A 27,538-nucleotide genomic window follows, 5' to 3' on the forward strand; every position below is an offset into this window, starting at 1 on the left:
TATCCTGGCCAGACCACTGTTGTCAGTGATATAAGTATTTGAAATGAAAATGATTTCTTAATGTCTAGTGACATATCAGGGCCATTTTATGATTAATTGATATAAATTTCTTACATACTGTTCCTTTAACTTACAGGCTATAAGTCATGTCTACATCACCAATCCCAGGAAGTAAACAGTTGCCTAAAATCCGTGTGTTTGTTGTAGTTCAAGAAAAGAGATTTACGTTGGAGACGATAACTTGTGCCATCGTTTACTTTGGGGTTTCTACTTTTTGGATATCGTTAACACATAATAACACACACTTACACACCAAAGGAAATGTAAAAATGTAAATTGGACAATAGGTGCATTTAAATGCAAAAATCTTGCAAGGAAACAACCTTACTGGTAAACACAGTTTTCTGTCGTAGGCTCAGTTCATTAATGAGGCCCAGTGTCTTTTCAACATATCCAGAAGGAATAAACAGAGTATATTTATGTGTGGTAAAACCTAATTTACTAACTAAATAGAACATTTTGGATTTGTTTGCATTTTTCCTAAATGCAATTGAGCATTAACCATGTAAATATACTTTGATGAATGAAAATGGTGTTTATTTTAAATAATAAGTCAGTCTGTTAGAGAGAGTGTGTTAATTGATGAGTCTGGAAACTTGGTGGTTTGCAATGCTAATGTTGGCATTCAATCAGAGAGTAAACAAGGAGAACTGTTAGACAACATATCTTGACAATGTACTGTCAGTATTTAGACTAGTTCAAGAGTGTTTCGCACACCAGTCAAACGCCTCTCATGGTTCTTCAATCACGAGATCTGAACATCAACCTCTGTCGTAAAGTCTGTCAAGTAAAAAAAATTGTATACACGGTCATACAAAAAGTACAAAAGCTGTCACTTGGGCGAAACCCTTTCAAAATGTACACCTTTGTACCTAAAGGGCGCATATTGGTACTTCAAAGGTACATATTTGTACCTCAAGGCTATATAATGTAAATGTGCATACTGTAAATGGTGCATATACCGCCTCAGTGACAGCTGTGTACCTTTTTTCTAACAGTGAATGAGATTGTAAAATATATACAATATGACTTTACATATATCTGAAATACATTATATTTTATTATATTATTACTAGGGCTGTCAATAGATTATAATATTTAATCAAGATTATTCGCATGATTGTCATGAGTTAACTTGCGATTAATCGCACATTTTTATCTGTTCTAAATGTACCTTAATTTAACACTTTTTAAGTTTTTAATACGCTAATCAACATGGATGTGGACAAATATGGATGCTAATGCAAATGTATGTTTACACCAGCCTGTTTACATTTTCAACAGAACCATCAGCTATTGTTTTGTATATGAACTTTCCGAATATCCTTTAATTTCTCCATTTCTGTTTGCTGCTGCATCATTTGTGACCCGTGACGGAAAATTTAGTCGAATGAGCAAATTTTCAAAAATTTGTTATTTATATTTTGACATTCTATATTAAAAAAATTTCAAAACAATGCATAATTGGTTGAAATCTGACAAATTATGACAGAACTACACCTGTTTGAAGTTGACAGAGTCAGTAAAGTTAATTATGAGAAAAATCCAAAATGACCACAAAAATTACCACATTCATACCATAAAATCACTGTAAAACTAATAGATTTAGCACAAACTCAAACACAATATCAATATATGTTAAACTTTTTTCTTTTATTGTTTGATTGACATTGAGACAGACAGCCTTAAGATTAGGCCTGTCACGATTATGAAATTTGGCTGATGGTTAATTGTCTAATAAATTATGAATTAATAAATAAATTCATTATGAATTAATTAATTAATTCTCTTAATATTTTAGTTTGTTCATAAATTAATGTTCACACATTGTTGTGATTATTTAAATTAAATATTTAGCAAGATTTACCTGGCAGTAAATATTAATACACATTAAAAGTAATTATTTAATGAATTTAACTTTCAAAAACTGAAAATTCTTCATATAAAATAAACACCATAAAGTGTCTGGAAAAAAAACTGAAAATAAACATGCAATTAAAATAAACTGACTATAACAGAACAGGCCTTAAATAGTAGCCAATCCTACTAAAGTCATAGTAGTACTCGACCACATGTCTGCAAAAAAGTGGCTGCAAAAAATACATTCCTGCAGCTCCCCCTTGTGTTTTTTAGAAAGATGTGCAATCATTGCGGTGATTTGAAATCATCACGATGAGGTCAAACAATCGCGATGAGACAATTATTTAATCATTGCCAGCCCTACTAAGATCTATTGTAATGCAGATCTAATATAATTGTACACATCAGATATTTTTCCCCAACAGTTAACCAAACATTTACTTAAGACATAACAGATTATATCTGCGTGAATTTTGGTCAAAACAGATATTTGTTTCGTCAGTGTGTCGGTCAGCGCGAGGAAGATCGTTTTCGAGTCTTATTTCTCTTAATAACTCTTTTAACATCAGTCAGATGCCAAACTTTATTTCTCTTAATAATTATTTTAACATGAAGCAAGTCCTGCACTTTATTTTCTCATTCCTGCATATTTTAAAACCAAAATCTCAGATGAGCAAAGTGGATGGACAACCATAAATGCGCTTAGTTAAGTTAAGCATTTAGGACGGTAGGCTACACCTCAGACATCGTACACTAGATGACGGCTTAACAGACTTATTTTATGAAAGCCATTTAAACATGGGTCACATGCGTTAATAAAATTAGTAGTGTTAAAATGAATTTACGTTGACGTGTTATTAACACGTTAATTTTGACAGCCCTAATTATTACACAGCTTTTTTAGAAGTCTATTATTGTATGTAGCTCTGATCATGTAGATACATTTTAAGCAGGCTTTGATGAGAAGAAAGGAAAGACAAAAGGAAGTGAAGCATCTATAAATATAATCCAATAAGGAAGTGCACAAATGATGTCTTTGAAAGTTTTATTTCTCTCTCGGTCTTCTCTCTTGAGGTGGGCAACATTTCACTATTTCAACCACGCTCAGTTCATACGCTTTGCTGGTTTCTATGGAGATGCCAGTGGGCAAATATACAAAAGAGAGAGAGAGATGGAGAGACCGAGATAAAAAGGAAAGGAGGCGAAAGAAAAGCCTGTCCTCTGCAGAGAAGAGCTCTTGGCAGGCTTTCAGAACTAGATGCAGTGCAGTTATTTTCTTTCACTTCTCCCTGTTGATGTCTGTATGTGAAATGAATGATAATGAGAGGCTCTTCAGGAAGCGTCTTTACCTCTGCAAGGCACGAATAAAGCAAAGTAACACTTATCAAGCACAGGAAAGCGATATCGTCATGCGATATCATTCCCTGCTATGCCCACAATCCAACAACAACGTCTTTGTCCTGCAGATGTTCGACAGCAGGTGGTTTTCCGCACACCAGAAGTCAAAGTCCTCCGGCAGCTTCCTGTTCTGACTCATCTCTTTCACCGATGCAGACTACAATGGCAAAACATCGGACTCAAAAACAACCAGCATGATGCTGGATCATGCTCTAGTTTACAAGATGTCACTAAAAGTTATCTAAAAGATTGATTTTGCTAATTCACGGCTGCATAACATCATCTAAATAATGCTTACCATGAATACTGTCTGTGAAATCAACGCTTAAATTTCATAACCTAATGAGATTGGGAGCATCAAAGATTGATTTCAATCATTGAATTGACCTTACTTTGTCAAAATGAAAGATATCAAGGTTTGCTTTTCATAAAATGTTCTTTGCATGTAGGATAATTTTATGTAGATATCAGTAAATCACTCAAACGATTTAGTTTGCATTATTTCTTATTGTATACATTTACAATTGTATACATTTACAAATGGCAGATGCTTTTTTTCTACAGTGCATTTTTACGGTATACTTTTTGTAACTCATCCTAATGCAATGCTCTACCAACTGAGCTATAGGAACAAAAGAGGAAACATATAAGATGGACGAGTGACATAAAGACCCTTTGGAAAGGTCGAAAAGTCAGGCCACTAGGCATTAGAGGTCTTCTCGGGTCCAAAGAAATGTACTTGACCAGAAATAACCCGATTCACTTTTTTCCCAAACCAGATGTGCATAAATATTTTTTTAAGAAAGACCCGTCCCAAGACAAACCTGAAAAAATTAGACCCGAGTCTGCATGTAATCAAGCCTGGTTTATTTCAGTTTACTGAGTTACATTTGCAGGTCATACGCATATTACAACAATGTATGATTAACAAAGAAAAATAGTCAACTTTATAATTGTTAATGTTATGAAAGAAGAATCGTCTTGATGACGATTGCACCTTGCAAATGCGACCTCTGAAGGCTACAGCCTTTGGATTGAGAAACGGCCAAAATCTCACCTCACTGTTCCGCTCCCAAGCCAGCGGATCATCACTGATATCAATTGCCATCCCTGCAAATAGCGCATTAACTCTGCTTCTGCAGGCTGTTCGCGTAACATGAACCTGAAGACATCTCACTGGGCGAGATTGTACTTTATATAATTTGTGACGTGCACACCACCGCAGGGCGCACTTCCCCACCGCGGGTCTCACTCCACCGCGGTGGTGCGGTGATCATTACAACCGTCACAGCCCTAACGACGACACCAGGGTAACCGCTAAAATGTATATTTAAAATTGATTGACAGGTCCGCTTCAACAAAAATTAACATACCGCCAGCCACACGATGTTGCAAGCGCTCTTGACAAACAGAGGAGGGGTTGGAAAAGGACATTGACGTACACGCGAGATAGTTTGGGTCGTCTCACATGCGTTTGGCTAAAACGCATTCATTTTAAATTACCCGAGACCCGATGCCACTATTATTATACACTCTCAGAAATAAAGGTACAAATGTTGTCACTGGGACGTAGGGTTGGGACGTAGGGTTGTAACGGTATACCGGTTTGGCGGTATACCTTGATATGAACTTTTATGATTATCATACCGTAAACATTTGCTTATACACGGTTTTGGAAAAAAAATAAAGCAGATCTCACCTGCGCTACTACACACATGCAACTTCATTTGGTGTGACTGCTAGACGCCACTCGTTTATGTACAGCAGAGAAAATGTCAGAGACTACAAATTCTATCCTCTATTCCCCACCAGAAAAAGTTAAAATCTACAGTATGGGAATACTTTGAGTATACGAAAAACAAACTTGGGGTTGTCCTTGAACATAGATATCCAGTTTGCAAGAAATGTGGATAAAGAGTGTCTGCAAAAACAGGCACTAAAGCCCATTTAAGTGATTTATATTATAGATCAATTTAAGTTGATTATACTTAGGCCATATAATAAAAACTATACATTTCACTCACTATTTGACGATGTGAACTAATGAATATATTCAGAGCAGTTCTGAGAGAATTTAATGAGAATTTTATCATTTTATTTAAAAGAATCAAATCAAAAGAATCAAAAAAGATTAAGAATCAAAGTTTACTTTTTTCGAAAGTGTATTTTTTTCCCAAAACAAGTTTAATATAATAAATCATATGTTCAACCCAAAACCCTATCTGTTTTTTATTAATTTAAGGGTCTTTGTAGCTAATGATAATAAAAATAATAATAATAAGTGTTTAATACCGGCAAACCGTGAAAGTTTCTGAGACGATTATCATACCGTAGAAATCTCATACCGTTACAACCCTACTGGGACGGTACCTTTTAAATTGGTCCTAATATGCTCCACTTTCCACATACGCAGATATGTACCTTTGAGGAAACAAAATGTACCTTGAAGGTACCAATGTGTCCATTTTAGGTAATATGTACCTTTAAGGTACAAAAGTGTACTTTTTGAAAAGGTACCACCCAAGTGACAACTTTTGTACCTTAATGTATGTTTTTTCTGAGAGTGTACCCGACCCGTGTCCGAGGCACACGTCAAACTTTTAGACCCGGACCCGTTCGGGTCTCGGATCGGACCTCAGGTTTTCAGATCTAAGTGAACCCGTGAAGACCTCTACTATGTGGCCATTTTTGCAATGCCTGCGGGTCAGTTATTTTAGTCATGCAAGACAAGATATCTCTAAAATCGCATGCTAAAATCACAACATATTAAACATAACATAACAATAAAACCTGATATCAACAGTACCATAACTATTGATTCTTAAAGGGGACGTGTTTCCATGTTTATTTGCTATAATTGGGTCTCTAGTGTTTTTATCAACCTAGAAAATGTAAAAAAAAGAGCAACCCAGTAACTCAGTTTTGGTAAACCATTCTCTGCAAGCATGTGAAAAAAAATCATGGAAATTTGTAGAGAGAGAGAGAGAGAGAGAGAGAGAAATAATGACAGCACCATTGAGTTTTAATTTCAACAAACCACCATCATGGCGATCAGTGTTTGCATTTCATCAGCTCATTTGCATTTTAAAGGACACACCCACAAATGGCACATTTTTGCTCACATCTACAAAGTGGCAATTTTAACATGCTATAACAAATTATCTATATGGTATACATGAGCTAGAACGTTATATATGTACTCTGGAGACACCAAAGACTTATTTTACATCTTAATAAAGTCTTGTGAAATGTCACCGTTAAGATCAAATTGCGCTAAAAACAGCTGCATGCACATGAGCTTCTACAGAGCCACTCCCCCAGATAATCGTCAGTCTTTATAGATTGAAAATTGGCCCTTTTAACTGAAAGGCTGGACTTCTGTCGCCAGAGCGGCCATATTGAGCGCCTTAAGTTTTCCCTATACAGTACATAGTAATAAGAATGCTCAGTCTTGTTATATCAAATATTTTTGGCAGACACCCATAAAATAATGCTAACAAATACAGCAATCTGTAACGCTTAAAGAAACCTGGACACAGTCCTGTTCACATCACTGTAAGTCAATTGAACCCTATTACGACTAGAGTTTCTCACTTCTCTCTCTATCTCTTTTTCAGTCCGTGTGTGAAACAAGCCTTTCTTTCATCCGCTTGTTCACAATAGCTTTCTTTCATCCCGCTGAGAGATGGCTTCTGACCAGCTCTGTTTCCAGAGCGATACCCAGAAAAACACAGCAAAGAGAACGGCAAAAATCAGCGGTCCTGGGGTCAAAGTGCGTGCGAGAGAGCGAGAGACCAGGAGAAAGCTCAGCGGACGGATCTAAGGGTTTGTTTACAAGCTTCTATTAGAACATGTATTATATATGTTTTCAAGAGTATGTCTTAACACTCCCTGATACGGAGGAGTTTCAGCTGTGATCACACTCACGCTTGGATGCTCACTGACTCATAAGTGAGGCGTGCTGAGACTCCCACCGCTCTCCTGTGACCTCCAGCTGACTCCAGATCAACTAAAACCGAGGCAGAGACTCTGGGTGGGTGGCCAGATTGAGGATGAAAATGAGACCCTAACAACATTTATCCATACAATTCACATCAAAGATCACTTAACCATCCGCCTTTCATTTTAGTATTTGACTATTTTTGTGTTTTACTTTAATCATGATGAGTTTAGAGACCTAAACCCCAAAAATGTTTAGGGACCCCAAACATTATTTAGAGATATGTAATTTTAACTGCCAGATATGGCCATAAAAAACAAAGTCACAGCTTGATGATGCTGTGAAGGAGCATGGAATGATGGGAGTTGTCCGAAACTGTTCACTCGTTAGCTATTCCCTATATAAGGAATGACATTTGAGTCCACTATATGGGGAAGAAGAGAACGTGAATAAGTAAGTAATTTCCGACACTTAATTCGCTCTCTTCTTAACGAGGCCCATTCGCTCTCTTCTATTGGTGAAAAGTGAAGCCGCCAGTGTCCCGATATGGTGCTGACATCTTGGGTCTTGAGTCTGCGTAGTAGCCATTTCTGGTCCAGTCCTGCGCAGTAGTGAGCAGGAAGTAAAGCCGCAAAATCAAGGCCCCACCCTCACTCTCGCAGAATGCGCATATCACTTCTGTCATTCATGACGTCACACCACCGTTTTTATAGCATTAAATAACTAACTAATCACAAACTTATTTTTAAAAACAAACACTTCAATTTACATTAGCGTGATAAAAACTACAGTAAATGACAGAAACCAGCTTCGGAAAAAAGATAATTGAAGTGTAATTAAATTGTTTAGTTAGTCTAAAGTCAACATGATCTCACAAAGTTCCGTGGCATAGTCACGGAATTTTGTGCTCATTTTTCCGTGACATTCTCACGGATCTCCGCATATTTCCGTGGCCCTGCCACGGACTTTCTTTTCCGTGGCATTCTCACGGATTGGTTACTCAACTGCTTTTTCCTATTTTCAAACCATTGTCGCTTCGGTTTAGGGTTAGATTTGGTGCTTGCATTACTTTGTCACTGTAAGTATTGGTTTATACAATTTTTTCTGATGTATTCTTTTATATTTTCTAAACTTTAATCAATTGTCACCTGGCATTGGGGTTAGAGTTGGGTTTGGGTAGGGATGTCATTTTATGTAAATCTAACCCTAAACCGAAGCGAAAATGGTAAGAAAATAGGACAAAACAGTTGAGTAACCAATCCGTGAGAATGCCACGGAAAAGAAAGTCCGTGGCAGGGCCACGGAAATATGCGGAGATCCGTGAGAATGTCACGGAAAAATTAGCACAAAATTCCGTGACTATGCCACGGAAATTCGTGAGATCAGGTTGTCTAAAGTCCCATTGAATAACAAGGGGAGACGGGGTTTATGACCTATACTAGGACCAGTCACTGGGGGGGGGGGGGGGGGGCGATCGAGACGTTTTGGCTTCACTTTTCAGGACTTTCAGGACTTTTTGGCACGCTTGGATATTACGCATTGCCCGAAAACAGTCCCCTGCTATTAAAAGTTACTAAGGGGACTATTTTCAGCTGCTGCATAATATTTCATCCTACCTTCATTATTTCTTTTGTAATCACCTCTCAAACATGGGTAGGTTTCTTCAAAAACACCCAATTTTGAGCAAAAAGCTGAGATAATTCAATTTTTGCGAAGGACTTTTGATAGAGATCAGATGCAGAGCGATCTTTAAAACATACACAGAGTTCTTTCTCTTTCATGTGAGGCGCTACCTCCGGGTTGTATAAGTTGCGGAAGTGCGCGCCTGGTGGATAAAAGCGGTATTGCGGAAAGACAGAAAATCTTGCATTGGCAGGGAAGCGTTTTCTCTTAATTGACGAGATATCTCGTCAATGGCGGCGAAAGAGTTAAGCGTGATGCTAATGGTCTAATTATAGGGATGGGCGATATGGCCTAAAATCCATATGACGATATGTATTGCTGCCTCTTGCGATAGCGATATGTATTGCGGTATGTTAATTTTAATAGACTCGTTTCAGAACAGCATACATGCACACTTAGGAAAGCCAAACTGCTAAACGTATTTTTTTATACAAGTAAACTGTTATGGCCCTGGTCATTTCAATCCATCGCGGGCTCTTCTCCTAGAAAATGACAACAGTATCAGAAGCATACAAATCAGCACTACGCTGCCTCTCTCTCTCTCGTTTGCTCACGCATGCGCACACACACACACACCGTGGATCAGCTCCTGCGTGAAGGCAAGAATACACATCCTGGTGAATTTTGGAAGTTAGCCGACTGAGCTGCAGCGGCCTGGCATAAGATTTATAAAAACACATTTGAGAAGAAAGGCGCAACATCTCAAAAAGACTTGCGTGTTTCACAATTAAAGACCATAATGCCAATTTTGCACATGGAGCAGCAGTTAACTTATGTGCGATCTACCGACATTGGCTTTGCGATCGACTGGTCAATCGCGATCGACGTATTGGGCACCCCTACTCTACAGGGTATATTTTTCTGCAGCTTGTTGGACTGCTTAAATCCAAACCAAGTCCAAATAGTAGATGTTGCACCTTTCACGAGCTCCTCTGTTTCGCTGATGCTTTCAGCCATGTTTATTCAAAATGACGAATATGATGATGTGTTGTAGCCGGCTGCAGCTCGTGACTCTAAATTTTGCGGGTAGATTGCGTAATTAACATGCATTTTCGCGATAGTGCAATAGAATTAAAATCTCTATCTTATGCCATTTTTGTATCGTTTATATTGCATATCGTTTATATTGCCCATCCCTATCTAATCAGATTCAATAGATTGTGCTAAGCTATGCTAAACGTTGTACCGCCAGACCCGGAGATCACCTGAATGGATCCCAAAACAGTAAAAATCAAATATTTAACTCTAGGGGAGCTGGAAAATGATAATATCTTCAAAAAAGTGGAGTGTCCCTTTAAAACAATCTTTGGTGAATATATGAAGTCAGTGTATCTGAAGCTTCCTGCCAAAACACACTTTCAATATAATTCATTACATTTGCTATGGACACTTTTTTACTGATTTTTAAAGCAACACTATGTAGTTTCCATGTAAAAATGACTTACAGCTCCCCCATGTGGTTGAAAAGTGCAACAGTGCCTGGTATCAGACACTCTTCTGCAGGCAGGGGAAGGGGCGGGGCTGTGTGCTCTACCCTCCACCGCCACTTTCAGAGTGTGCTTGTAGCAGCTAGGAGGCTGCTCAGGTTGCAGCAACAGTACAATTTGTCCAGTTAAAAGTTGTTCTATCACTGAAATAATTTTAGAGATATTATTTAAAGGTAAAAAAAACTACATAGTGTTGCTTTTACAACCAGGTGGTTTCCAAATAGCTGAGTAGCATTTCTTAAACATAATTGTTTTGTCTAATGCAATGACATTCATACATTATGCTTAATGTGGCTCAAGTGTCCAAATACACTGAATGGTACACTAAAATTCAAAACACTATTGAAAGACACCAATAATTGCAACACACATCTCAAATTTAACAGTCCTGGCTGTTTCCATTACAATGCCTTTAATTTTTCTATTACAGTATTGCAATGCCCTCTGGTCTGATATTTTATGTTCATATGGCGAAAATCCAAGCCTTGATCCACACCCCTGCATGGGAATGAATGTCTTAAAAGAAAAATAACACAGGCTTTTAATATTGAATCGAGATAAGTCAAAAAGGGCAGCAACAGAGAGAAGATAAAAGCGTATATCAGAGATAATAAGCCCAACTGTGTAGCCACAGGCATAGCCAGAGGACCTAAACCAGCAGCATACACAAAGACACACCTGAACATAAAAACACACCAGCAATTAAACCTATTACACTGTTTACTAAACTCCACAGAAAATCAAAGTCTTTTGGAAATCTCCGTTCACAGCTAAGCAGCTGCTCAAATTCACGTCACGAAACGAATGATTGATTCGCCAACAAAACCAACATCATCAAATCACATCTGATAACTATTCAGTCGCTGTTGCCTTCAAACAGAGAGAACCAGCGTGGTGCCAAGACCCCAACAGCAGGAAACCGGTAGCGTAGTCTACAGTATGACGCTGGTGCGCTAAAAGCCATCAAAGCTTGTAAAAGCTTGCTTGTGGGCCATCATTTTACAAATTACCATTACAGAACCATCCAGAATTAGACCAGAATTAGTCACCGTCGATTCTTTTTATTGCTCTCTTCTACGCAAAATAGGCTCATTATAGCCTTTTGTTAAAAAAAACTTAACATTTTAAAAAAACACACTTGCATGGTACTCAAAGGTTCTTAAAGTCCATGTAAAGTCATTTCAGACTTCAGAAACTATGACTGAACTATTGGCGCTTTTCCATTGCATAGTACCCCACGGTTTAGTTTAGTTTGGGTCGGGTCAGCTCACCTCACTTTGGCGCTTTTCCATTGCATAGTACCCCATGGTTTAGTTTAGTTTGGGTTGGGTCAGCTTACTTTTGGGAGCTTTTCCATTGGGTGCAGTACGTAGTACCCGATACTTTTTTTTGTTACACCTCGGTTGGGGTTCCAAGCGACCCGAGCTGATACCAAACGTGACGCGAAAACACTGTAGATCACTGATTGGTCTGAGAGAATCGTCACGTCATCGCTATAATGTAAAACATTAGCTTTACCTCAATGCTAGCTTGCGCTGCCTCGAGCAAACATGTTGTCCTCTGCTCTGCTATAAGTTCCCAAACTCCCATTTAGCGATGAAAAACATCCACATGTTGAGAATCCGGGACACCATAACAGTTTTTTCCAACCTTGCAGTTTGTGGCGGAACATTTGCGACGAGCACGTCAGTATTATATGCTTTAATGCAACCTAAATGAGGCTCCGCGGAGCGCCGTCGGCTGACGCCACGGGTGTTTGTACAGAAACTGTCATGTGAGACAGAGGTATAGTGATAAACGCGATGTGCAAACATCTGTTTGTGGTGGTCAATTTTAATTTTGTGGCGACTGATAAATAAATAAATGAATGGGAATGTACAACGACGCTCTCACTTGTATGATGTCACAGCAGGCAGCGCAAATATAACGACACGCCTATAATCCCTCCCACTGCGAAGTGATACTAAACTCGATGGAAAAGCTAACCAAGCCAAAGTGAGGTGAGCTGACCCGACCCAAACTAAACTAAACCGTGGGGTACTATGCAATGGAAAAGCATTTTTGGCGTGGTTAGCTTATCCATCGAGTTTAGTATCACTTCGCAGTGGGAGGGATTATAGGCGTGTCGTTATATTTGCGCTGCCTACATACAAGTGAGAGAAGAGCGTCGTTGTATATTCCCATACGTTTATTTATTTCTCAGTCCGCCACAAAATTAAAATTGGCCACCACAAATAGATGTTTGCACATCGCGTTTATCACTACCTCTGACAGTTTCTGTTCAAACACCCGTGGCATCAGCCGACGGTGCTCCGCTGATCCTCACTGAAGTTGCATTTAAGCATATAATGCTGACGTGCTCGTCGCGAATGTTCCGCCACAAACTGCAAGTCTGGAAAAAACAGTTATGGTGTCCCTGATTCTCAACATGTGGATGTTTTTCATCGCTAAAAGGGAGTTTGGGAACTTATAGCAGAGCACAGATGACAACATGTTTGCTCGAGACAACGCAAGCTAGCACTAAAGGTAAAGCTAATATTATAGCGATGATGCTGTTAGTGACATTTCTTTCAGACCAATCAGTGATCTACAGTGTTTTCGCGTCACGTTTGGTATCAGCTCGGGTCGCTTGGAACCCCAACCGAGGTGGTACGAAAAAAGTATCGGGTACCACGTACTGCACCTAATGGAAAAGCTCCCAAAAGTAAGCCGACCCAAACTAAACCAAACCGTGGGGTACTATGCAATGGAAAAGCGCCATATGTAGTACTGAATTGTCGAGTTAAAACAGTTTTTCACCAGTTCTGAGTTATTTGGGCGGGGCTAAAACGGTGACTCGATGATGCACTGGAGCCACAGAGCATGACCCCGCCCCTAACACAATTACAAGCATCCATTTAGGTTGTAGTGGTATTTGAAAATTGAAAGCGATGGCAGCTTTTCAGCGAGTGGGCGTGGTTTCAGTGCAGACATGGGACACGCCCCCAACGTTTGAGAGCAGAGAATCTTGCTTATTTTTCCAAGATTTTGATAGCTTGTTTTACTTGCTTGCCATTTTTATCATTTAAATTTGGTTGGGTGGTTATAATATGAAGACAATCTTTATTAAAGCCCAATATCTGAAAACAGGCCTGGGGCAATGTTTTTAAACACTAAGGAAAACTGTTCAGTAATAATGGATGTAATTATGTGTGAAAACCTTATTTGTCTCAATTAAAAAGGTGTTTTTCTTTTAATAATAATAATAATAGTTTTTAATCAGCATGGTTTTACGTTGCATGTAAGAGATTCTCTATCACAGGAGGGCTCTGTATCTTGCTTTTATAGTAATATGATTCAATGAGGTCAAACGTGGGTGGCCCTTTGCACACTTGCAAACCTATAGTACAAAATGTTATGGCCTTCATATTAATTACAGCACCTCTCCCCAAGGGTCCTGCCCTGTGAAGGTCATAGCCATTGATATTCATCCTGGGAATACCAAGGTCACATACAAGAGAACCACAGGCAGATCAATGCACTGCTTTGCATGACTCTACTGTACATACAGTATTTCATGCACAATGTTTTTATGAATGGTATGAGCATGTAGATGAGATTCTGTGACCTTGACAAGACATTGTAATATGAAGGTTTTAGATAACTTACCATATGGGGGTATATAAACAAGATATACTTAAAGGAATATTCAATTTTCTTAAAAAAAAATCCAGATAATTTACTCACCACCATGTCATCCAAAATGTTGATGTCTTTCTTTGTTCAGTCGAGAAGAAATTATGTTTTTTGAGTAAAACATTGCAGGATTTTTCTCATTTTAATGGACTTTAATAGAGCCCAAAATGTAATACTCAACTCAACACTTCACAGTTTTTTTCCAAAACAATCCCAAATGAGGCATAAGGGTCTTATCTAGTGAAACGATTGTCATTTTTGACAAGAAAAATAACAAATATCCACTTTTAAACTACAACTTCTCGTCTAGATCCGGTCGTGATGCGCCAGGTGACTCCACGCAATACGTCATGACGTCAAGAGGTCACAGAGGACGAACGCGAAACTCCGCCCCAGTGTTTACAAGTGTGTTGAAAGAGGACCGTTCCTACGTTGTTGTATGTGGAATGATACTAATTAATGTCTTTGTGTCAGTTTATTGTTTATAATGGTCCGCAAATGTGCGTTTTATATATGTAACACGTGACCTCCCTACGTCACTATGCATTTACGTTAGGTCGTGCTGGACCGGACATAGACAAGAAGTTGTGTTTTAAAAGTATATATTTTTTATTTTTCTTGTCAAAAATGACAATCGTTTCGCTAGATAAGACCCTTATGCCTCATTTGGGATCGTTTATAGTCCTTTAAAACTCCGTTGAAAAAAAACTGTTATGTGTTGAGTTAAGTATTAAATGTTGGGCTCTATTAAAGTCCATTAAAATGAGAAAAATCCTGCAATGTTTTCCTCAAAAAACATAATTTCTTCTGGACTGAACAAAGAAAGACATCAACATTTTGGATGACATGGTGGTGAGTAAATTATCTGGATTTTTCTTTTAAGAAAATGGAATATTCCTTTAATATTTAAATTAGCAGTATTTATCCAAACGGTTCGCAAATGAGTGAGCATTTGAACTATTTTATACTGATTAATTATATTCCTCATTTTGAAATATTTCAAGCAAAGATTTGTGGCAATTTTGAGTCAGCTTTTATACAGCATTGCATCATTTCACAAGCTTTGATTTCGTTATATTTTCTCATCCTTTTAAGCCTGAGGTAGGTGAAGCATAAGTCTAAAGAAAAATTACCTTTTCACTGGATTTGCTTTTGTTATTCCCGCTCAGGAAGGTGGAAGACGAGTTGAAGTCCTCATTAAGGCGATCTAGAAGCCAGAGCAGGAATTCTAGAGCATCATGCTGGGAATTTCCCCGGAACTGTGATCCATATTTTGATACAATCCCCTAAAGAGAAGACACAACATAAGTAATAAGTTTTTTGTAAGGCATCAATGTATTTATATTTTTCAATCACTTAATAAACTCCCAAATTAAAAAGTTTGCTTCACTTCCATGTCACTCTAATGTACCCCCTATGGTTGTGCATACCCCAGTTTGGAAATCTGGAGTCCAATCAATCAAGGTGGGATACTTTTTAAAACTGACAGAATCTTCGGATACGGAGACTAACTACTCTCTTATAAAAACATGCAATGAATGGATACATAAAACATGCATGTGGGTGGTCGAAGCAGCTCTCGCATTGACAGACATAAGTTGTCTACACAGCATAGGTGTATTTAAAAACGCATTTGTGAGCTCTTGAAACAGTTTAGTTACACAGTGGGGTTGTCATTCGCTTTAATAACCAAATTGTGTATGGACTTACTGTAACTGTAAAAGATAATGCACATCCAACCGGTTATTACTGTATATAAAAATAACCTGACAAGGTGACTCAAGCACCAGTGCCAGTATTAGACGGCTACTTGCTGTGTGAGTAAATAACTGGACTTTGAGACATTTTATTGGCTTGTGTAAATGAATCAAACAAGGCATGAGAAAAGAGACCGTTGGGTGATACATTAAACATAAGTATGAGGTTCTTATTAGGTTTTCTTGTATTTAATATTTACCTTTTTAGGTAAAAATCAGCGTTTTTTTATGAACTGGGTTCCCTCAACCTTAGTTAACTTTAAATTCAAGGACTTTCCAGGTCCAATACCCTCAAATTCAAGGACTTATTGTGGGGACACATTTCAAGTGAGAGCAAGGTTACATCGTGTTATCTTTTAAGATACATTGTTACAGTTCCCTTACAAGGGAACTCGCGCTGCGTCACTGCGGTGACACTTTTGGGACGGCTCCAGGTGTAAGTGCGTCTGAATGTGTATATCAAATTCAACCAATGGTGAGGCTTAATGACAATGACAGGATGATGTGGGAGCCAGGAAGTATATTGCTAGCTGAAATATTGCCAAAGACGGTGTTACAGGGACGCAGGAAGTATGGCAAGGGAGACGCAGCGCCTCGTTCCCTTTTCAGGGAACAACAGTTACATACACTGTAAAAAATACTTTGCTGCCTTAATATTTTTTGTTGAATCAACTAGGATTTACAAGTCATTTCAACTTACTGTTATTTATCTTGACTAGAGATGAGTTGTTATAACTACAGGTGAGTTGTTATAACTTATAAAATTAAGTTGACTTTTCTCAACTATATTTTATAAGTTGTGACAACTCATCTTTGTTCACATGACTTGTAAATCTGAGTTGATTTAACAAAAAATTTTAAGGCAGCAAAGTATTTTTTACAGTGTACGTAACCAAAGACGTTTTCATGTGTCAAACAAAATTATGCAAAAAAGCATTTTGGTATGAATCAACATTTGATAAGATATAAGCATTTAAAGCGAACAGTTTAGCACGTGTGCTTAAAAAGTCTAGAATTTTTATGCTATTATCTCAACCTACACAGGGAATAATATGGATTTTTTTTCTAGAAAACTTCTTGCATAAAAAAGATTCAAGCACTTTCAATGACCTGAATCTATGTATGTAGACTTTCAAAAACTTCCCAGGGCCTTGAATTTTTCCCCCAGATTCACAAACTTTCAAGGATTTCAAGGACCCGTGGGAACCCTGTATGAAGATACTAAACATATTCAAATTCGTGTTCATTTTCTTGGTATCAAATTCTTGTGAAAAAATGCAGCTCAGAGTCATTAAATAATATATGCAGTAAATTTGACAGGAAGGAGTTTGTTAGGGACTGATATGCATTGAAGAACAGCTGTAGGATTTCAGCTAGACAGTAAATGATGTTCACTCGCCGCTGGTCATGATGGCAGCTGTGTACACAAATAACTGAAGATTCCTCTTCACACATCTGTGACCACTAAAATAGCTCCTATGAAAATCACTGGCAGATCCCAGAAGCTCAGTTCTAGCAACTTTTGCCCAACTTTTTATTTGGCAGATTGCAAAACTGTTTAAGATACTTCAAGCTGTCGATGAGCATCAAAAAGTAAACAAATTGTGAGCATTAACCACACATGATATCTCTTTTACAACAAAAGCACGTATGTACTGTATTTATTAAAGACATTGTTTACCCAAAAATGAAAATTCTGTTTTCTCCCCCTCACGTCGTTCCAAACCCATATGCTGTTATTTTATCCAATAAACTTGGTGTTTTGTAACCAAAAGTGATGAACCAGTTCCAATAAGCGAGATGGAAAATGAGATTTGAGAGTTGCAGAGAAGGGGATTTTGTGAATAACAATGTAGAATTTTGTCTGTTCCTCACACAAAGCACATATCATATAGCATTAGATATGGAAAGTGGAGCACGTGTTTTATTTGCTACTAGGGATGCACCGAAATGAAAATTCTTGGCCGAAACCGAAAACCGAAAAAAAGAAACCAAGGCCGAAAAACCGAAACCGAAACACCGAAATAAATTATTATGCCAATTATTAGTACAATTGCATTTATGGCTATCACTGTGTACTAACTTTACTAGGGGTGTGTGACGAATAAAAAAAACTCACAGTTCGGATCACATTAAAGTTTTTGAGGCACAGCCTAGCCCCATTCATTCGGCTCTAAACAGGGATGAATATTGAAGCCACCAAACACTTCCATGTTTTCCCTATTTAAAGACTGTTACATGAGTAGTTACAAGAGTGGCACAAAATAAAACATTTTTTTTGAGCCATAGGAATGAATGGGGCTAGGCCAAACCCCAACACATTCACGAGGCGCTGCACAAAGACCAAAAGTGCACGCATTGAAAAAATATAAGTATGTATTAATTAATCTAAGTTGAGGTAAGAACATAGTAAAATATTGAAAAACGGTGGTGTTTTCCTTTAACACTATTAAAGTGGTCTGTGTTTGCTTTGGGACTCACCACTTCATGTAAACTGTCAAATTAGGTTTAGTCTCTGTTTGGTTTACAGTACTAAACAGGTTTTTATGTGTTAGGAGGAGCATATAGTCATTGAAGTTAAAAGGGTCAGCCAGATTTCTTATTTACTGCGAGTTTTATAGTGTGGTGCTATTAGTAAGTGCACTCATTCCAAGATAACGTGAAGGTGCTTAAATAACTAAAGTATCATAGGTTAAAGTCCACATCGAGTCTCACATTACTTCCTCCATTGGCAAATTTTAAATTGTAATGGGGGTTAAACGCAACAAACTTCCTTATTCGGCAAGGTCACATCACTTTCAGTTCAGGTCTTGCGTGTGCTTTAGATAAATAGATGTTTACTTAAAGTCGCCATAAAATGTTAGTAGCGATTGCCTTATTTTTCACAGGGTAACGTATAAAGTGAAATCGGCTTCTGAATTTAAATAAGGCAGGGCTGGATTTGAATTTGTTCATCGAGATCTGATTGGATCATTTGAAGTTGGGTCGTGTTGCTAATTGCTAATCGCAGCGATCTCCTCCGAGACCCCACCCACCTGCCATACCATATGACCGGAAGTAAAGAGAGATCGTTTTGAGGAGTGGAGGAGATTTGCGTTTTTTATTAAAGATTATAGGGGCACATTAATTTTTTAAAAATGATGAAGCTCACAGAAAAAAATACCACGATGTTCCAAAACAAATTACAGATGCCCTTAAAGAAGCTACCAAAGAGAAGCACAACTAATGTCCACTGCATATACAGATTAATATGTTACAGTTTTATTTTTTCTCCTTATCAATGATATTTGGATACTAAAACAGAATAAATGCAACCGATAAAAACATCTGGCTATGTTAGCTGAATACCATAAAAGTTTATAGATATTGCCATCAGTTCATGCTGTTGTTAACGTTTTCCTGACAAGCAGAAGCGATGAGAACTGTTTTCCGGTTTTCCGGCAGAAAGCCCATTGTAACGCTGATTGACATAAAATTACAAATTACAATATCATTATGAGTTTAATCTCACAACTGGGACAGATAATACTATGAAGCTGTACAGATTGAGATGATTTTAACATTATCATATAGTGAGAAAGTGGGTTTAAACACCTTCAAAAGAATCTGGAAAAATCTGCTTTAATTTTAAAATCTTGAGAGAGAAACTGCTATATACTGCTGGTAGAAAGAAAGGTCAAAGTTGATCACAAGGCTTGTGCAAAAGTATAACATATTAAACAATCTGTAGCATATAATCACTTGACACTTTGGTCTTACTTTGATGTTTGTGAAAGATTTGAAAAATGGATTGCACGTGTTAGAGCTATTGAATTGAGTACTCTAAAATGTTCGTGTGTTTTATATGACCCGAAATTTGAGATTTCTGCCTGAAGATGTGTAATTTAAAGGCAACCCATGGATAATAGAAGTGCTGGGCATGATCTTTTGCTTTTACTTTTACTTTTATTGTAATAGAGAGTGACAGAAGAGAGTGTCGGAAAAATGGTACAAAAGCAGTTACTGGGGCAGTACACTTGAAAAGGTCTTAATATGCACCCTTTAGGTACAAAGGTGTAATTTTTTAAAGGGTTTTTGTACCTTTTTCTGCTGCACAGGCTTATTGGAATTACGTACCTCTGCCTACTTTCTGCATAACCTGAAATACTTTTTACTATTATATATTACTGCATCTTTCAGTTGGAGTGTCCACTAGAGATGATTGATTTGTCTGTTCTGATGTGGGTTTATTCAAGGTCAAAGCAGGCAATACTGAACATTAACAGCGTATATTCTTCACTTCATGCTTGTGTGACTGTGATAGATAAACAGCTGATGTTGATACTGTCAGGATTGATCACATTCGGCCGAGGTATGTCAATGATTTGTGGTTTACAGGAAGCATTGGAGCTGGGCGGTGTGACAGTATATTCTGTTACTATTAAATAAATGTCAGACATAACATATTTTTCTATTCCATATATTCTGCGAAATGTAAATAAGTGGGCAGGGCACATAATGCTAATGGTTGTAAAGTTTTCAGAACTTTGAGCAAGCTAAGACAAAACTCGCATTTATATCAGTAATGCGTGTGCAGCTGGAGCGATGTACTGTAGTGTCACGATTCTCCAAATCCTCGATTCGATTACATTTTCGATTCTGATGTCACGATTCAATTCGATTCTCGATTTTTAAATGAATTTTTTTAAGACAAAAAATTATATGCCTTTATTATTTTTATTATTATTATAGTTTCACATTAACATGCACATTGCATGCTTTTCCTCGCATGGGGGTTTGTGGGCTTTACTTTACGCGAGAGAGCTTGTAGAGAGAGAAAGTCTAAACATAAACTAAAGTAATCCTTAAGTTTTTGTTCAGTTTTATGCGTTTCATGCCAGCTGAGGCAAACTATACCTTTTGTTTAAAATATAACCCGCTGCATCTTGGCGGCTCTCTCGTGCACGTGCAGAGAGCTGCGCTCTGTCCGAAGTCAGATCACTTGGTAGTAATCCTGTTTATGATATGCATTTCAAGGAGTTGTAGCAATACATCTCTCATGTTTAAAATATAAATCGCATTCCGCTGGATGGATGTTTTTAAAGGCACTTCTGAGAGTTTATTTTCCCCCGCTTGGCATTCGGACCAGACGACGTGACATGGGGGTGTGGCAGCAGCAACGATCCCATTTTTTAATTCGAAGTTCGAGGTTGTGACTTAATTTCGATCGATTTCGATTTAAAATCGAAATCGTGACACCCTTAATTACAAACATCCGAGAAAGACGAGAAGACTTAGGGCCAGATTTACTAACAGTTTGCGACAGCGCAAAGCATCATTTTGTCGTTAAATAGTGACTGTCGGGATTTACTATTTTATAATTAGCGCTGAAAAGGTGTGGTCTAGTTCTGTTCTTTTAGCGACTGACTTTATTGCATATGCATTTCTAGGAGTTTCCCTTTCAGACGGCAATTTTTTGGGAGATTATCTAAATGATTTCTGTGTTCTGCTTATTTGCGACTCTGAACTAATTTGCGCTGCTCTAAGTAGATTGTGTTGGTTATTATGGAAATCAGCTGTTGCGCTTATGTAATTTTATTCTTTGTTTTTTTTTTAAATAACCCGCAGATATTACCACTCCCATTGGCGCTTTTTTGGAATTGCGCTCTCGTGCTAATTTACGCTGTTTAGTAAATCTGTCCCCTTAATCTGTTTTTATATTCTGTGCATTTTCACTTAAACACCAACACTAACTTGCCCATATTTTAAAACTGTGGTGAGCATTTACTTAAAAGCAAACAATAGTATTAGTACGTGACAAATTTCTGCAAATTTTTATATTCCAAAAACAATAAACTGAAAAACATTTAAACCGTGAAATATACCATTACCATTAAATAAAATGACCCATTCTGTTAAATGGATTTTTGGTAATACTGCGCACCCGTAATGAAAATACATCTATATGTTTTAGTCGGCTATGTTTAATAAAAATTATACTACGACTCCGTTGAATGCTTGAATCTGATTGGCTGATGAACGTTCTGAGGTGTGCAATTATTTTCTGGGAAACGCACGGCGAACGTAGTTCCAGGCAGCTCTCTTGACGGCATTACAGTTCCATATCACGTCGCATAGTTAACTGTAATAACAGACTAACAAAAACAACATGACAGACGATTTTCCGAAGCAATAACAGCACTGTTTAGAGACGCACAGGGGTAGCCTCGTTCACACAATCTCTCTCTCTCTCTCTCTCTCTCTCTCTCTCTCTCTCTCTCTCTCTCTCTCCCCCTTTATTTCACTCTTTGTCACTCTCGCTCTCTTTCTAATAACTTCATTAATAACTGCATTAGAATGCTATCAACGGCTCAAGCCTCCATTGCCAGCTTTAAAATTACGTTTTGTTTTGGAACAAGCAAAAGAGCCGTTGGATGAAACCGGACGAATCCCTTTAAATACAGTACTGTATATTACCGGTATGTGATTGATGTCTTGAGGTTTGGTAACCGTAGTATTAGCAGAATAATTGACCTCGGGTGTGCATTATTTATCTAATCATTCAACGGCCCGTCGTCAATTACCGGTATTCCTTACTTAAACCACAAAACGTACAGAAACCAAACGCCTCTAGTGGACATTCCCTTGAAAATAGATGTAGCCATATGCACCTGGGGCAACGTATTTTAGGTTATGCGGATTATGCAGAAAACACATTGTCTGAGTTTCAGTTTAAAAGTTAGGTTAAGTTAAACAACATCTGAAACCGTTTGTGGCATTGTTGCACATGAGGTAGCTTTGTTATGAAACACATAAACAGTGTTACATCGGATCTAAACATTTACAACTGAACGCACCTTCATTAGCTCCCACTCGCCACTTAAATGCGTTCACTGTGTAATTCAGGTCCTTTTTGGCCTAATTACAAAAAGATTGCACTTTACTAAAGCAGATATTAAGCGAATAGAGTTAAACGCAGTGGGAGGTTTAAATTATAGGCTAGAAGTCCTGATTGTTTATAGATGGCTGCCCGTAACTGTGGTTAGACACTCATTAACTCTCACAGACGTCTGAGAGTTTGTTTATGTTGTCCCCAGATACAAACTCTCCAGACTAGATACCCGGCTCTCTGTCAACACAGGAAAAGGCAAATGACTAATCTAAATTGATGACATTCAAGATATTAGATTAGGATGATTACGCTCTCTTTGAAAAAGAGTCAGGGGAGAAGGTAAATGTTGTTCTGTTGTGACGTGTAAAGAGAAAAGATTTATAACTTTAAGACTATATGGGTTGGATTCAGTATTACCCCAAAATCATCAGGGCCACAATATTCTCTATTAAAGTTTCTTTTTTAATAAAGTGGGCATAGCCTTACAATATCACCCAGGGGTATAAAAAGTCATTTTTCATCTATAACAACAGGAGGTCTGGACTGGAGCGCTTCTAGGCAATAATTTCAACATTGAAAAGTGAGGTGTGAATAGAACTGGGCCTCTGTTTCCCATCAGACGCATCTCTACCTTATGGCTACGCCATCTCTTCTGTGTAATGCTTTGCCACTGAAATCCATTGTGTGCTTTTTTCTACCTGGCGGCTATCATCAGCTAGTCCTACCTTGAGATAAATCTCACATCCATTGTGGAGCTTAAAACGCTGATATAATGAAGTTACAAAACATTGAAACAATTCTATTATAATTGCTCACTTTCATGTAGTCCTAAACCTGTTCAACCTGTTATATATGTAGACGAATTTGTAGACTATTGTACATATTTACACAAAGACATCATAATAGTCCATTTTTTACAAAATCATGCTGTCTGCTTTCTCTTTGGCATGGTATTGTCCTATGAATAAAAACTGTGGCACGTATCAGTCCAGGAAATAAGGAGTTGTTTAGATTAGGCTTTTAGATCAGTACTGAAGCCAGGACTAGGCCTTAGTTTAATAAGGAAATATAACTAGTTTTAACAAACATGCCTTACTAAAAACATTGCTTGTGAGCAATTTGAGGCAAAGCAAAGAGCAATGATGTATTTTAAGATATGTCATGTGCAAGTTGTTTTCAGTTTGGACAGCTCTTACATTTATTTTAGTCTATGACTAGTCCCTAGACTAGGACCGGCCCTATAAGTTTACTCTCTTGTGATAATGTTATACGTGGAAAGTTTCTCGTCATGACTTATGTAGTTGAGAGGTATCATCCTTACTAAAGTATGGTGCACTGTACAGACTAAACAATAGGTCACAGTTACTGTATGACTCAGTAGGAAAGCTTTAAAGAGGACATATCATGAAAATCAGACTTGTTTTATCCTTAAGTGCTATAATTGGGTCTCCAGTGCTTCTATCAACCTAGAAAATGTGAAAAAGATCAACCCAGTAACTTAGTTTTGGTTAGCTATTCTCTGCAAGCATGTGAAAAATAGCTCATTGAAATTTTGGCTCCCCTTGTGATGTCAGAAGGGGATAATAATACTACCCTTCCAATAATACTGCACTATCCAACCACGGCACTGCCATTTAATGCATAGATCAATTTTAACATGTTATTATAATAAACTATCTATATGGTATTTTGAGCTAAAACTTGACATACGTACTCTGGGGACACCAAATTTGACATCTAAGCCTTGTGAATTGTCACCTTTAACAGACAGTTATAGCTTAATTTAAATTATATATTGTTTTTTGTATTACATTTTTAAAAATTGGCATAAACATTCGAAGAATGAGTAAATAGACAGAAAATGTATGTTTTGGCAAATTATGAGAGGTGTGGTTTTGGTGTTGTTTTAGATATTATAGATGTTACAAGTTCTCTCTATTGTAAAAATGTATCTCGTAAACTAATTGTTTACAAGTATTATGTGTAGTACTGTTCATGCAATATTCTCTCCCTTCGTACGCTAGACACTTTAACAACCTCACTGCAACCCAAACTCAGTAGGAAATACGTGTTTACATATATACATCACAGCCTGCCAATTATGCCCTTATGTCATTTACACTGTTTACAGTACATCTGTTGTTTATCTCAACGATTCGTTTTGCACTGTCTCCCTGTACAACTGTGCTTTGTGTTGTTACATGTGATTATCCTAGTCCCAGACTAAAATGCACCTTAATTTAAAAACACCTGACATATCTTAATATATATATATATATATATATCATTGTTTTGTCTTTTAAGATGCACACTAGTATTGTTTCTTTATGTAAGGTTTGTTTGAAAAAAAAACTACTTAAATGTCCTAAAATAACTAAGGCCTATTCCTGGATTAACCATTTTAGGACCTTTTTGCCTCATTCCCTACCAAATAATCCAGATAAGACCAGCATAAACTGGTGAGCTGGTTTTAGCTGGTCCCCCAGCTTGGTTTTGGTCTAGCTATGTTTTGGTCACTTTTTAAGCTGGTCTAGTTGTGTTTTGGTCACTTTTTAAGCTGGTCTAGCTGGACTTAACTGGTCAGGCTGGAAGACCTGTTGACCCACCAGCTCGGCCATCTTTGCCAGGCTGGGAGGACCAACTTAAACCAGCCCTTGCCATCTTAAACCAGCTACCAGCTTATGCTGGTCTTAGCTGGATTTTTGAGTAGGGGTGTCAGCTTGGGAGCATTTTGTCATTTTTTTCTGACAGTGTACGTGAAGGTAAAGTATTTTAGATTACCTTATTCAACAGGTTAGCTATGTGAAAGTTTATATGTTAAATGTATAGCATTGCAGACCTGTGGGATGACATTTCATTTCTTTTGTGTCTCCACAAATAGCGGAATGACAATAAGCTCACTTGAACTTGTTGTACAGGTTCTACAAGTTCAGCATACTTCTTTCGGTGCCCTTTTAGTATGCGGATGCTTTTCTAAAGAACTAAAAAGAAAGGCTTTTTTGAAACTTAAAAAACCTTGAAAAGATTCAGGCTGTTAAAACTTTTGTCGCTGTTGTAAAGCACTCCATAGTTTTTTTTTTCGTAGATTAAAACTTTACAGATTTGGCAGACACTTCCTATCAGTCCACCAGTGTTGTACATACCATAGATGCCTTTCTAAAGAGCTGTCACCTTTGTGCAAACATTTAACCTCGGGTTACTCCAGTGGCGGTACAAATAACAAGTGAATAAACTCGACACATTGGTGACAGATTAGTCATTTGAGGATTAGTGGAGTTTACCTTAAACTCAGCAGAGAGCTGAGGCGTGTATTGCAAAGTCCAAAGCGCCCTGACCAGAGCCGCGAGCTGTTCCGTAACTTCCCGATCATGATCATTCCGTACCAACCCGTTCAATTCCCTCTGATCCAGTTTATATCGATCCAAGCCCAAATGTTCCGCGAGCAGATCTGTGTTGCTCAAGCACTGCACAACGGCGTTCATAAAGCAGGTGTTCCCGTGATTCTTCAGACCTAACACACCGGGCGTTTTATCTCCGTAAAGCGAAAAGAGTCGCTCTTGCGCAGAGAAGTGCCCGGGAAGCGAGGAACTTTTCCTCACCGGGCAGCCGTCGTCCCTCTTCATCTGTACGGGGTTTCCGCCGCAAGGTGCGCTTAACCCAAACCCGCCGTCGTCATCTTCAGCCTCCGACCGTCCGGTTGTTTCCCTGCCGCCGGTCCAGCTCCCGAAACTTTTCAGAATCCGGTTCACCAAACTTTCGACCGATCTGAACGATTTCCTCCGGAACGACTTTCCCGTGAATTTATCCGTGTGCTTGGCGGATGTCTCCGAATCCACTTTCGCTTTCTTGTCGCGTTTATCCATAGTTTTTCTTTTCCCATAAACGTTTAAACGTGTACGGTGATGTTTTCCTCACCTGTCAAGTTGCGTAGCTGCCGCGTCGATATCCAGCATCGTGCATTTCGCCTCAGGTTTTTCGCTTCGCTCGCTGCTTTCGATTGACTGACAGGTCGCGCGCTCGGTTCGACGATGTGGCTGTCAGCGAGAGAATGATTGACAGCTCGAGCGCGAGCCGTCCTGCAACTACGTGGCGGCGGCGGGAAATTGCAAATGATTGATTCATGGGTCTTTCGCAGAGCGGTCAGAACGGCAACCCATGTGACGTCAGAGTGCGCGTTTCATCGTTTTGTCCTTGTGCTTGCTGCTGGGTTATCTTTAGAACTATTGTCTATAACAAACGTGATAAGAAAAGAAAGATTGGATCAAAGCTATTCCTGTGAATTTATATAAATAAATATGCTTCCTGATTTAGAACACAAACAACAAAATGTTATTTCTGAGTATTGTGTACACCTTGTTCGCGCACGCGTGTTTTGGAGAACTTGCTCATGTAAACATTACACTTGCTGTATCACATTTTGTACAATAAGCACCGGGTTGTCAGTTATTACTGAAAGCTTTCGCATAATATTCACAATGTTGAAGAGCCCCCTGCCGTTTAGCCTACAGATTACAAGTTTTGTGCTCCCTTTCTGACCTAAATTGTGGAACACAGATATCTTTATCTGAACACTGTACATTGTTTTAGTTTTTTTTAATTGTGTAAGTCTAACTGACTTAAAGGGATAGTTCACCCAAAAATGAAAATTCTGTCATCATTTACTCACTCTCATGTTGTTACAAACCTGTATAAATTTCTTTGTTTTAATGAACACAAAGGAAGTAGTTTGGTAATGTTTGTAAACATTAATGAGCCCCATTCAATTCCACTGTGTTCTTTATTCCTACTATGGAAGTGAATGGTGCTC

At 38.2% G+C, this 27,538-nt stretch overlaps 1 protein-coding gene across 1 annotated transcript in view; it reads right to left on the reverse strand.

The window, feature by feature from the left end:
* Positions 1-26,955, reverse strand: part of usp43b (ubiquitin specific peptidase 43b) — a 94,124-nt gene extending 67,169 nt beyond the window's left edge. The window contains exons 1-2 of the mRNA XM_055194670.2: positions 26,013-26,955; positions 15,237-15,389 (exon numbers count right to left, since the gene is read on the reverse strand). Of these exons, the coding sequence (XP_055050645.2) occupies positions 15,237-15,389; positions 26,013-26,594 (735 nt within the window). The 5' untranslated portion in view covers positions 26,595-26,955. The remainder of the gene's footprint in view (positions 1-15,236; positions 15,390-26,012) is intronic.
* Positions 26,956-27,538: the final 583 nt, after the last annotated feature.

The sequence above is a fragment of the Misgurnus anguillicaudatus genome, chromosome 19 (assembly GCF_027580225.2).
Source record: "Misgurnus anguillicaudatus chromosome 19, ASM2758022v2, whole genome shotgun sequence".
NCBI lineage: Eukaryota > Metazoa > Chordata > Actinopteri > Cypriniformes > Cobitidae > Misgurnus > Misgurnus anguillicaudatus.